At 50.0% G+C, this 12,625-nt stretch overlaps 1 protein-coding gene across 1 annotated transcript; it reads left to right on the top strand.

The window, feature by feature from the left end:
• The first annotated feature begins 262 nt into the window (after window positions 1–262).
• On the top strand, window positions 263–12,131 carry LOC130046578 (uncharacterized). Its single transcript, XM_056147484.1, has 3 exons — window positions 263–2,103; window positions 2,189–8,953; window positions 10,590–12,131. Exons 1-2 carry the CDS (start codon window positions 263–265, stop codon window positions 7,356–7,358), a joined length of 7,011 nt encoding a protein of 2,336 aa, XP_056003459.1. The 3' UTR covers window positions 7,359–8,953; window positions 10,590–12,131.
• The last annotated feature ends 494 nt before the right edge of the window (window positions 12,132–12,625 follow it).

The following is a 12,625-nucleotide window of genomic DNA, read 5'->3' as shown; positions in this document are numbered from 1 at the left end:
GTCACACTAACACCCTAATTACTTTATTGGCGCCCAACTCGAGGCCACAGGCTTATCGGTGATTTGACAGTTTGTTGTTTTTTCACACCACGCTGGTCAGCCGCCATATTGGCGGGAAGTCTCAGTTTGACTTGGAAATTTTTTTTTCACTTTGAATTAAATTAAGATTTTTGTGATTATTTTAGGATTTAATATTTAATTACAGAATCAATTTAGATTATTGACATTTGCATTTTTGTATATTTGTGCATTGTTGTGTATTATGGATACATCTTTTGATGAAGCGCTGTCTGGATTGGGCTTACGAGCCCACCCAGACACCCCCGCGTTCACGCGTCGTGGCCCTACGCTGTCGCAGTTAGCTTCAGGTAGAGTTGATAACCCATGGGGTTATGGGGGGGCTTATGACAGTATGTCAGGTCCCGGGTTAGAGCCATATTCCCAAGGTGGATCCTTGGTTGGAGGCGATCCCTTTGTCACGCCGTCCCTGCCTTCCTGTTTGAGGGAGGGGGGTGGTAGGTTGAGGGGTGCCCCAGGAGGGGGAGTGAGGTTCTCGGACACTCTACTTGGTTCTAGGGAGGGGGACAGCCCAGAATGGGGTATACGGCGTAGGTGGAACTCAGCAGAGAATCTAATTGGCTTAGATTCACCCAGAAAAGGTTCTGGACTCGACACTTCGTGGTCTAGGGATAGGAATAGGTGGGAGGAGGATTTCTTGTCCCCCATGGGGGGGTCAGTTATTCCTAATGTCTCGGCAAGGCCCACACCGGGTAGGGGGGATGGTTTCGACTATGGATTTAGTTCAGGGACTTTCCCGGAACATCATACCCCCTCCCTGCATCCCTATGCTCCAGGGTCACGGAGGTTTTCGGCCCCACTCCCTCGCTCTGGGGCCGATGATCAGGCAGTAGGCCAGCTTAGTCAGAGTTTACCCCTGGGGGGCTTAGGTTCACGCTCACAGCGTCCCACTCCCAGACAGGATCCCCCAGTCGCCCCTTTTTCGGAGCCAGGGATTTCCTATGGGAATTATCACCCCCCACAGGCCAGCCAAAGCTATGACCTACTCACAGGGTCCCCACCCCCACATGCCCATCCTTCACATGTGCAAGACCCTTGGGCTGGGGGGAATACCCCCCATCCCCAGCATTCGGTACCCCCTAGGCTTGGCGGTTACGCTAGCACACCTATGCCCTACCCTACCATGATGACTCCACCCTATCAACAGGGACCCTCCGCTTATCCTGGCACCACGGCCTGTGGGTTAGGGGACGAGGGGGGTAGAGTAGCTCATGTTCGGCCCCAGTTAGGTGTTCCCGACACACATACCCCTTTCCTTGGACCGTTGGCCCAGGGGCCCGCTCCGGTGCCCCACCTCCCCACGTCCGCCCCTCAGTACCCTAGGTCTGGGGGATACGCGACGGGCACTGGAAGACACGCGCCTAAGTACAAGGATTTGCGGTACGATGGGAAAAGTAGCTGGAAGTCCTTCCTGCACAAATTCGCTCGCTTGGCCCGTAGCCAACAGTGGACCGAGCCTGAACAGCATGACCAATTCTGCTTCTCCCTGGAAGGGACCGCCAGTGATTACTACACCCTGTTGCTGGACACTGATCGCAACCTCTCATTGACCGACATCCTGAGGAGATTTGAGAAACGTTTTGGATCCTCAGCGCCAGACCTGTCACACCAGCTGAACTTCCAGTCAGCGTCCCAGAATGCAGGCGAGTCTTTGAGACATTGGGCAGATAGGGTGCTCACCCTGGCCACACAAGCCTTCCCATCCGTGCCAGATGTTCATACTCACGCCATTCCGCGGCTGTGTTATGGCGCCGAGGACCGGGACGCAGGACTCTATGCCCTGGATGGCCAGCCCAAGACGGTTGAGGAAGCTGTTGATCGGATGCAGTATTACCAGCATTCGAGGCAGACTAAGTCGTCAAAACCTAGGCGGGATGTGAGGCAGGTAGCCCAGGAGGAGGCCCCCGATTTTGACAAGGAACTCAGGGAGATGCGCCAGCGCCTTCAGGAGATAGAGAAGGAACTCCGAGGGCGAACCCCCTCTCCTCGGAGACCTTCATCGCCACCTTTGAGCGGAAATCGGAAGTCAGTAGGTTGCTACAAATGCGGGGCCATGGGGCACTTCAAGAGGGAATGCCCGGAGCTGAAGGGAAAAACTGAGGCGAACCAGGGTCAAGGGGCCAAGGCCAAGCCTAAGGACGGCCACGAGACGCAGCAACGTTCGTCAGAACCACGGGGGGCGGGGAACCAAGACCCGCCAGTCGCAATTTAGCGGAGGGCCTACGCAGCGGGAAGTCAGGGTGCTGACTCCAGAGCGCTCCCCAGTTAGGCCAGGGCCGTGCGACGCTCGCACGGGGACAGGTCGGTTTGCAGGAGGACACAGGCAGGCGCCCTCCTGCATGCGCCGCTCCAGGAAGGGCACACTCCAAGTGCGGTTCAAGGAGGCATCCGAGGAGGAGGAGGAATCCGATGACTGGGTCATAGGGTGGGAGGAGGACAAATACGAGCCCTCTCCCAAGGATATGTTGTCGGGATTCAGGCTCCCTGAGGATATCGTGGTGCCGGAACTGCCCAGGTTTGGGGCAGAGAACCAGGGGGATGGGGAGGAATTTCCGGAGGATTCGGAGGACTTGCCGGATCAGGAGCCCTCGCTCATTCAGGAGGAGCAGGCCGGCGCGTATCTCGCGCCCAGGCCTAGTGAGTGCCCGGAGCCAGTTAAGGCGCAGGTTCAGCCCAAGGAGGAATGTGGGCTGGGGGTGGTCAGTGGTCAGGCGGAGGACGGGACCGTGGATATGCCATGCCGGCATGCGGGAGAAGCCCATGAAGAGTTGCCTGTGCCTATAGGGCAGATACGCCCAACCACCGGATTCATGGTCGAAATGGTAGTCCAGGGAGTCAGACTACAGGCAGTGGTAGACACTGGGGCGGAGATGAGTGTGCTGTCCACCCGGGTCTACGAGGAGCTCGACCCCAAGCCTCCCATCAAGCAGCATGTGACCTTGGTTCAGGCAGGGGAAAACGCTCGGATGAGGGGCTTCGTCATTGGCCCGGTGGCAGTTTGCCTGGGAGACACAGAACACAACGTCGACCTGTATGTGGCTCCCCTGCAGGACCAAATGCTGCTAGGTATGGAGTTTTTGCATCAGCAGAAGGCCCACTTAGACCTGGAGCATGGCACCATGACCTTGGGAAAGGAGAAGGTCCCTATGACGTTCGGACGCCCAGGAGGGGGACAGGAGGCTCAGGTTTCGGTAACAAAGTCTATCAGGGTCCCAGCTGCCTCAGTCGTCTTATGCCCTTGTCATTTGGATAAGGAGTTGGAAGACTTCGTAGTCAGCCCTCAGATCACACGACTCTCGAACCTACTACTGGTGCCGCACACTTATCACACTGGGGGGAGGTCAGCAGTGACCTGCTTTATCAACGCCTCGGACGAGGATGTGTCCATCCCAGAGGGCAGTGTGATAGGTTCAGCCTCGGAGGCCGGATTTCGGACGCCGACTCCGGACATAGTCCGGAATGTTTGCAGTGTGGCTAATCCCCACACTGATTCGGGGGCTGAGGTCCCCGAACACTTGAAGGACCTCCTTGATCGCTCGTCCAAGGAACTGACCCCGGAGGAGCGACGGATGCTCGCAGACCTGCTCAACGAATTTCAGGACGTATTTGCTACGGGGGAATTCGACTTTGGTAATTTCACGGCTCTGGAGCATGAGATCGACACAGGCGAGGCTCGTCCAGTTAAGGAGAGGATGAGGCGCACCCCGCTGTTCTTCGTGGACGAAGAGGAAGCACATCTTAAGAAGATGTTGGATGCAGGTGTGATCCAGCCCTCGGTGTCAGAGTGGGCCTCCGCCCCTGTGTTGATCAGGAAGAAGGACGGGCAAGTTCGGTGGTGCCTAGACTACCGTAAACTCAACGACGTGACCCGGAAGGACGTATTCCCATTGCCCCTCATTGACGAGTGTCTAGACACTTTAACTGGCAATGTGTGGTTCTCGAAGCTCGATGCCAACTCAGCTTTTCACCAAATCAAGATCAGCCCTAAGGACAGGAAGAAGACCGACTTTGTCACGAAGTATGGGCTCTTCGAGTTTGTTCGTATGGGATTCGGATTGTGCAATGCGCCGGCGACTTTTTCCCGTGCCATGAGCCTGGTGTTAAGGGGACTCACATGGAGTATAGTCCTGGCCTTCCTGGATGACGCCTTAGTCCTCGGTAAAGACTTTCAAGGTCATTTGGACAACTTGAAAGCGGTATTCCGGAGATTCCGGGAGTTCGACCTTAAATTCAAGCCCAAGAAGTGTGAGCTGTTCCAGACTAAGGTTGAATTCTTGGGGCGCCAAGTGAGCGGAAAGGGTATTGAGATGGGGGACACTTACATCGCAGCAGTGAGGGAGTGGGCTCCCCCAACCAATGTCAAGGAGGTAGAAAGGTTCCTGGGGTTTGCGAACTACCATCGGACCTTCATAGCTGGGTATGCCCAGTTAGCGTGCCCGCTTTATCAGGTGACAGGGAAAAAACCCTTTGAATGGGGTCACGAGCAGCGGTCAGCATTCGACGCTTTGAAGAAAGCACTCACTAGTCCGCCTACACTGGCCATGCCTATAGCAGAGGGTATGTTTGTATTGGATACGGACGCGTCAGGGGAGGCCATAGGGGCTGAGCTCAGCCAGATTCAGGACGGGGTTGAGAAACCTATAGCTTATGGGAGCCTTGGCCTGAATAGAGACCAGAGGAAGTATTGCACTACACGGCGGGAGCTACTGGCGGTTGTGAGGTTCACTCGCATGTACCGCCATTACCTCCTGGGAAGGAGATTCAGGGTCCGGACAGACCACCATAGTCTCATTTGGCTGCTGAACTTCAAATCCCCTCAGGATCAGCTGGCCCGCTGGCTAGAGGAACTTAGCCAGTATAATATGGAAATACAGCACCGCCCAGGCCAGCGCCATATCAACGCTGATGCCCTATCCAGATTGCCACACTCATCTTGTGCCTCTGGCGCCGCTTTTGCTATTCATCCCAGCGACCTGCCCTGCGGAGGTTGCCTGAAGTGCACGAAGGCTCACCAGTCATGGAACACCTTTGTGGAGGAAGTGGATGACGTGGCTCCACTCGCCCGCCCGGGTACTTGGACTTACTTAGAAGAGCCTTCGTCGGACGAGGAAATTGACTTGGCTGAGGACTCGGCTATCAACTTGGCCCAGTGCAAGCCCGGAGTCGTCCCGGAGGGCCACAGCCCTGAGATCAGTGAGGCGGCTTGGAACTATGTCTCCCGAGAAATTCTCGGGCCACCCAGCCAGATAGTGGACCTTGAGAGTGACGACACGGCATCTGGCCCGTTCAGAACCCAGGTACGGCTGCTCACCAGTCCTCAGATACCAGCTGTTGTTAGGACACTTACAGATACCGGCAGTGGTTCCCTGTCCCTCGTAGGCATGACCGCAGACGAGATGATGCAGAGCCAACAGCAGGATGCGGACTTGAAGCTCTTTGGCCAATGGCTGTCAACTGATGGAGAGCCGGCGGAGGGAGAGCTGTTCCTAGCAAGCCCGGCTTTGAAAAATTACTGGATTGACAGGGAATTTTTCATGAAGGATGAGGACCAAGTCCTTTGGAAGTTGGTGGGGGAGGGAGAGTCGAGGAGTCGGCTATTGGTAGTCCCCCGGGAATTGAGGGAGGAAGTTCTCAGGCTGTGCCACGACGTCCCTGCCTCAGGCCATCAGGGAATCAGCAGGACTAAAGCCCGCCTTAGGGAGCGCTTTTTCTGGTATGGCATGATGAGGGAAGTAGAGGGCTTTGTAAGCACTTGTGGGCCCTGCAGCAGGAACAAGCATCCCCAGCGACACGCGCGAGCAGAGATGATAAAGTATCATGCAGGAGCTCCCATGGAGAGAGTGCACTTGGACTTCCTGGGCCCACTGCCCAGGACTGACAGTGGCAACGAGTACGTGCTTGTGATGGTGGATCAATTCACTAAGTGGGTCGAGTGTGTACCACTTCCCTCCCAGACAGCTGAAGTGACCGCCTCAGCAGCAGTGAACCAGTTCTTTGCCAGGTTTGGCTGCCCGTTCCAGGTATTTACTGACCAAGGGCGCAACTTCGAGAGCAAGCTCTTTGCAGCAGTCTGTGAGCTACTGAAAATCCATAAGGCACGAACAACCCCTTACCGGCCCTCGGCCAATGGCCAAGTAGAGCGGTACAATCGGACGTTAATGGATGCTGTCAGGTGCTACATAGACAAGGCTCAGAACAGCTGGGACATACACTTAGCCCAGATAGCAGGCGCCCTGAGGTCGTCTGTGAATCGTAGCACAGGGTTTACGGCTAACAAGTTGATGTTAGGTCGGGAGACCAACACCCCGGCAGACCTGATGTATGCTCCCCCCATACGAGGCGAGGACCTAGACTTAGAGGACTATGTGGTGAACCTGGAGAAGTCCATCCAGGCCGCCCACGAGATCGCCCGAGCCCGACTTCGGACTACCGAGGAGCGCATGAAGCGTGATTACGACCTTAGGGTCAGGTTTCGAGCCTATCAGGAGGGGGATACAGTCTATGTCCTGGACACAGCCACCGTGAAGGGGAAATGCCGTAAGCTCAGCCCCTCATGGAAGGGTCCAGGGCTGGTGGTCCAGAAGCTCAGTGCCCACCTCTACCGAGTAAGGACCAAGACGACGGTTATGCTGGTCAACCATGACCGCATGAAAAAGTGCGAGGACCGTGACTTACCTCGCTGGCTTGCCAATGCCCGGGAGAGGTACTTAGCTGAGAAGGGCTCATGTCAGGCCATAGACGAAGGGGTTCATGCCAGAACCCCTACCGGGGCTGTGTCAGAGCCAGAAGGCATCCCGAGGACACAGGACCCGGCAAGTCTCCAGGATCCAGAGGTTGCACAGGTTCCCCCGGAGGAACCAACCCCTACACTGAAGCGCAGACGGGGAAGACCGCGTAAACATCGCGCGCCATCACCGGCTCCCCCGAGGGCCCCCTCGGGGAAAACGCGCTATTGCCTCTGCCGCCAGGCGGACGATGGCAAACTTATGATACAGTGTGATAGGTGTGAGGAGTGGTTTCATGGGAAGTGTGTGGGAGTGACTCTGGAAGATGCAGAGAGGTTAGATAATTATGTGTGCTCCCCTTGCTCCTGTAAGGGTACGGGTGGCTCACACCTTCTTCTTTCTCTTTGCAGAAAACAACGTGACGCTGAGTCAGAGGGGGGTCCCCCCCCAGGAGCTGGAGGAGAGAGCGGGCACGCTTCCAGAGGGACGACTCCTCGTCCCAGAGCGGGAGGAGGCGGAGGGCCACTCCGCCACCCCGCAGGCCCAGCCCAGTAAAGATCTGGGAGGACTTTGGGGACCCCAGGGATGCGGGGGCTCCCAATCGCCCTAGCCCCCACAACAGTCGGGACTCGGAGTGCCCCCTGCTGTGCGGGGTAGCTACCCGGAAGCTCCGGCAGCATGTCACGCTGACCCATTTGCCGCCAGTCTTCCGGCGTGGCGTCCCCCCCTCCCGGGAGGTCTCGTCCATCCGGGAGAGGGTCCTGAAGTGGTTGGCCAGGACCCTCCTCGGCCCAGGTGCCACTCTGTCCGAGTTGGCATCCTCCTTACGGGCCGAGGAGGTGTTCCCGGACCCCCACGGTGGCCTCACACCAGACCTGGTGGAGGCCATGGACAGTCTGTGTCGTAGTGTGGGGGAAGCCCCTCCCCCAGTTTACGAGTTGCGCGGGGACGTCCACCCCGCGCTCCTCCTCCATTGGAGGGCACAGGCTGTCTTGCTTGTCAAGATAGACCCCTGCTCGAGGGCGGCCTACAAGAGGTTGGCCGCCAGCGAGAGGATAGGTCGTAAGCGCTTGAGGGACTTCTCTATGAAGCCCAACTCGTCGGGGGGTCCCTCACGCGCCAGAACGAGGCCCTCCTCGGGGGCTCCGGCTCCGGGGACCGCTGCTCCCACGGCGCCGCTGGTAGCTCCTGAGGAGGCCCCGTTCATCCGTCAGGAGCCGAGAGATGCCTCCCCCTTCTCAGACGATGGGCCTCCCCCCCTTGAACCGATTCAGCCAGAGGGGTGGGAGTTGGACTTTGAGGAGGAGGAGCCGGTCGAGTGGTGCCCTCTTGGACCAGAGATGATCGAAGGGGGTGCCACCGACCAGCATCAGGGTGGGGGGGATTCGTCCCCCATGCTTGAGTTTGGGCAGAGCCCTTTGGACGGGGATATAGGGGGCCCTCCGGTCGGTGGGGAGGAGTTCCCTAGGCCACCCCCTGGGTTCGTTACCTCCCAGTACATGACTGCGGAGATGCCTCGGGGGTGGCATGGTGCCCGCAGGGTGACCCTGGCGGTGATCCAGGAGTGGTAAGTCGCTCCTGGATGTTTTCCCCTGGTTTTGGGGGGAGGTCACAGTTTTAGTGTGAGAGCCAGGGGTGACCCTGGTCCACATGGGGGGTGGATTTTATGGGGGGTTTCCCTTTACCACCGGGCAGGGGTGCATGGCCCAGGACAGGCTGTCCTGGTTTGCACTGGGGACTAATTCGGGGGGTTTCCCCGTCAGAAGTTTAGGGGGTGTGGGTCACAGGGTATCCCTGTTCCACACCGGGTAGGGACCTTAGAGGTCTCAGTTAAATTCTTCCGGGAGTATGCCCGGGTCCTCTCTTTGCCGGAGTTTTCCGGCGTCCTCGGATAAGTCTCTCCGAGGGGGCGTGGCGCGCCCACCTTGATTACTGGTTAGACCCATTTCTCCGTCCTTCAGAGAAAACGGGGGGGGGGTGTAGTATCTGGGGAGTCGTCCCCAGTACGACCTGTTTGGCAGACAGCTTCCGGAGCCCGGATGACAGTTCCCGCCAAGAGGCATCTTTTGAACGACAGCTTGAAGAAGCTAGACGTATTATCGACAGCACCAAGAATATAGATATAGACAGCCATTCAGCGTAATGCATAGGTAAGTCTGTGGGTAACTCACGGGATTACTGGGTCACACTAACACCCTAATTACTTTAATATACTTCACCTCTACTCGTTAAACTGTATAACCAAATAGGTGTACCAATTGCTCTTAAAAATAATAAACAAGTCGCATGGAACGTATAGTATGGTGCGCCTGTGGTGTGTTGACATAAACTCATAATATTCACGCATTGGGCTGTTGGAAATCCCACAACAAATCTGTTAACTGTTGTCAACATATATTTATTGTTTATCTATTATAATTATATATTGTTAAGATTTAAAATTTTATGTATATCAGCTGATCAGAAAAATCAGCTGTTTCACGATCATGCCATTTTCAATTCCGAGTGCATGACCTTCTCGGGTCTATTTGAATTTTCTTACATGATGTTTGACTCACTTCACACTTTGAACTTTCCATGTATCATTGTATGGTCTAAAAAGTATTTGTATAGGTTAAAGAGACATATAATTGTATATAGATGTATATTTCCATAATGGTATATGTCTCTGGGGTAACATGTAGGCCTGTGGGGGGTTATATAGGTTGAATAATTTTCGAATGATTTGGTATTCTAGTATTCTACTATGTTTATGTGATTATTTAGTAATCAAATAAAAGTTATATGATGAATCGATACATTTCTTCGATTTACTGTAAACAAAAACTGTTTCTGTGTTTTGGAATCTGTCTGGTATTAGTGCATAATAAATAACTTCATAAGTCAATAAATATATTCTTGTTGTAGTGATGACATTTGCAAAATCTGTTAGAATAGAAAAAAATGTGTTAGGGTCAACAGAAACTTTTGATTAGGGTAGGTCGGGAAAGTGGAAACCAATTAACATATATATATTTTTTTTGGCCTTACGCGGAAACATGGATTAGAAAAGTCGGAGATTTTTACATTCAATAATTTTTAAATACTTAAAAGCACCATTAAGCCAGGAAAATCATAAGAACAGTTTGGTTTTATAATTTAAATATGCCTTATTTCAAGATAAATTGTAAACATGTCAAACTTAATTTCAACAATTACGCTTACAACTTACATGCCTGCATTGGGATTAGACATAGAATCACTCAGATAATGTTGAATTTCATGAGTACTACCATGATTTAAGCATATAATTTTTTGTTAGCTTAAATCTCCTTTATATTATTGAATATTAAATTTTTCCATACATCTACCACAAGAAAGAGTATGAAAGATAAAAATATTTTGTGAATTTGCTGATAATTGTGAAGTAAGATAATATATCAACATTAGCTACAACAAAAATTATTAGATGGGGAATCAAATTCAAATGAAATGTTTGTGTATATAATTATTTATGCAGAAATGTACATGTAGCTAAACTGTCCTCTATTGTTTAATTGGAGACATGTCAATCTCCCACCGAATACATAAATGTAATTTTTCTGAATTCTATATCAATGAAAATATATGAGGGCATGAAAGTACAACTTTTATATGAATATTATAATACAGGGGTCCGTGTTTGCCCAATTATTTATTTTGTATTGCTTGTAGGAGTTATGAGATTGATCACTGTTTGTAATCTTCACCTTTCATTTATGATATAGTTTTGATAATGATATAATACTGGAGTAATTTGAATTTCAGGATGATATAATATGTACAGCAAAAATTTATGGCAAGGGTGACATGAATCAGATTGACAAGAATCCATATTCCTACTCCTCAATAATGCTATCATCACTGCCATCAGATTCATCAATGATAGTGGCATCAGTGACACATGCGGATAAGTGTTGGACATCACTGTAGGAATAGCTTCCTTGTTGTGCCTGCCAATAGCAAGGTACCAGATTATACAGCAGTTATGTGGAAACAGATTCCCACAATAGGGGGACAAGATTGACACCTACATTGTACAGTATCTGGCAGTTATATCAGAACTGGGAAAACTGGATCCACACAAGACTATATTGCTTGGAAGAAACATGTCGACTCTGAAGTTTAACTCTTATTAACCCATGGCACTTCCAGAGACATCCTGATACCATGGTTCTATGTCATTTGAAATATACCTGTGGAGGTTTTTAAAGTGGGTTTTTTTTTGGGGGGGTGGGTGTTATTAATTGGAAGAATTTATATTTGATGATTCAAATGAAAATCTGCATGTTGAATAATGAATGTCATAATAAATGTACTTTTTGAATGAGTTCAAGAATGGTTGTCCTGATAAAAAGTGTAGAGTCAAAAGTTAACAAATTGTCAAAAACACTGGTCAGGTCTGAATTCATCATCTTGGACACCTTGCAGTTGGAATTATGATCTCTATGAAGAAATGCTGAAAATCTTGTGAAAGAGGAAATGACAAGTTGGGGTCCAAGGCACTTGCATATATGCATGAGAAGGTGTTCTATCCAGGCTTGAGGTCAATTACATAGCAATGTAACGCCTTACATTACCTAGAAAATTTCACATTACCATTACTCCTATTTTGAAATATAATGTATTACATTACTTGAGAGTGAATTTACATTACACATTTACATAACATACTGTCAGATATTAAAGAAATGGCAGAAAAATTATTTCTGTATTATGATTTTTAATATAAGTACACAAAATATTCAGCAATGTTAGGAAACATATCTATTAAGTTATTCATTGCATTTGATTGTCATCAATGTTTCAAATGCTTCAGTCAATCACTAATATAATAAATTATTCTAAATCTTCAAAATATCATCAAATATTTGAAGTAGTGTAAATGTAATGAAAAATAATGTGCAGTACAGTATGCATTACATTACCATTACTTGTAATGCAAAAATGGTTCATTACACCCCCATTACATTGAAACTGGCTGTCATTTAATTACCATTACCCCAGGTCTGGTTCTGTCGAGAGGTATTGAAATTGTCTGTAGAGACTTTGTCTCAGGAAGTGGCCGAGATTGGTTGTGACAATTTTGTTGGATGTGAATTTACTGACACACATGTCTACACTTGCTACACAATATAGCATGTGGTGGTTTCAACAAGAAAGTTCTTACTCTGCAGGAAATGACGAATAGCTAATGGATTCACATTTTTTCTGACTTTTCTTCTGTACATTAGATGCATTGGAAAAACTTTCCTTTCCATTATCTTTTGCTGGTTCATACTTTGAAATAAAATCAAGTCCGAAAATAAAGTATTTTGGTTTTTTTTTTCCAATGAATTTTAAAAAAATGTAATCTGTAATCCTTGCATATTTTCTTGGTGTTCTGTGATTGCATAGGCCTATTGATTTTTATTTGTATTCAGGTATGATTTCATCTTCAGTGTCTTGAAAGAAATTAATTTTTCAATAACGCAAAGAAAAATGTAGTTAACAGTATGATTTAAAAAAAAAATAAAAATAATTGAGACGGGTAGGAATTGAATCCGGATCTCCCGATTGAAGGGCGGGCTCTCTACCACTAAGCCAGAACGTCTATGACATTATTCGCTCAAAAATCCTTCATACATTTACTTACCCTAGTTAACGTTATACTTTCGATATATCGTATATCAATGCATGTTCTATAAATTCTTTTCATTTTGATCTTAGTAATTCTGTTGGTGTCGTCTAAATAAAAACTTTCTATAGCATTGAAGGTCCGGTTTGTCGGACAGCAGATTCGTTTGTTTACGCATCAAAATTCT

This window comes from Ostrea edulis, chromosome 8 (genome assembly GCF_947568905.1).
Source record: "Ostrea edulis chromosome 8, xbOstEdul1.1, whole genome shotgun sequence".
Classification (NCBI taxonomy): domain Eukaryota; kingdom Metazoa; phylum Mollusca; class Bivalvia; order Ostreida; family Ostreidae; genus Ostrea; species Ostrea edulis.
This window is presented reverse-complemented; position numbering and strand designations above follow the sequence as displayed.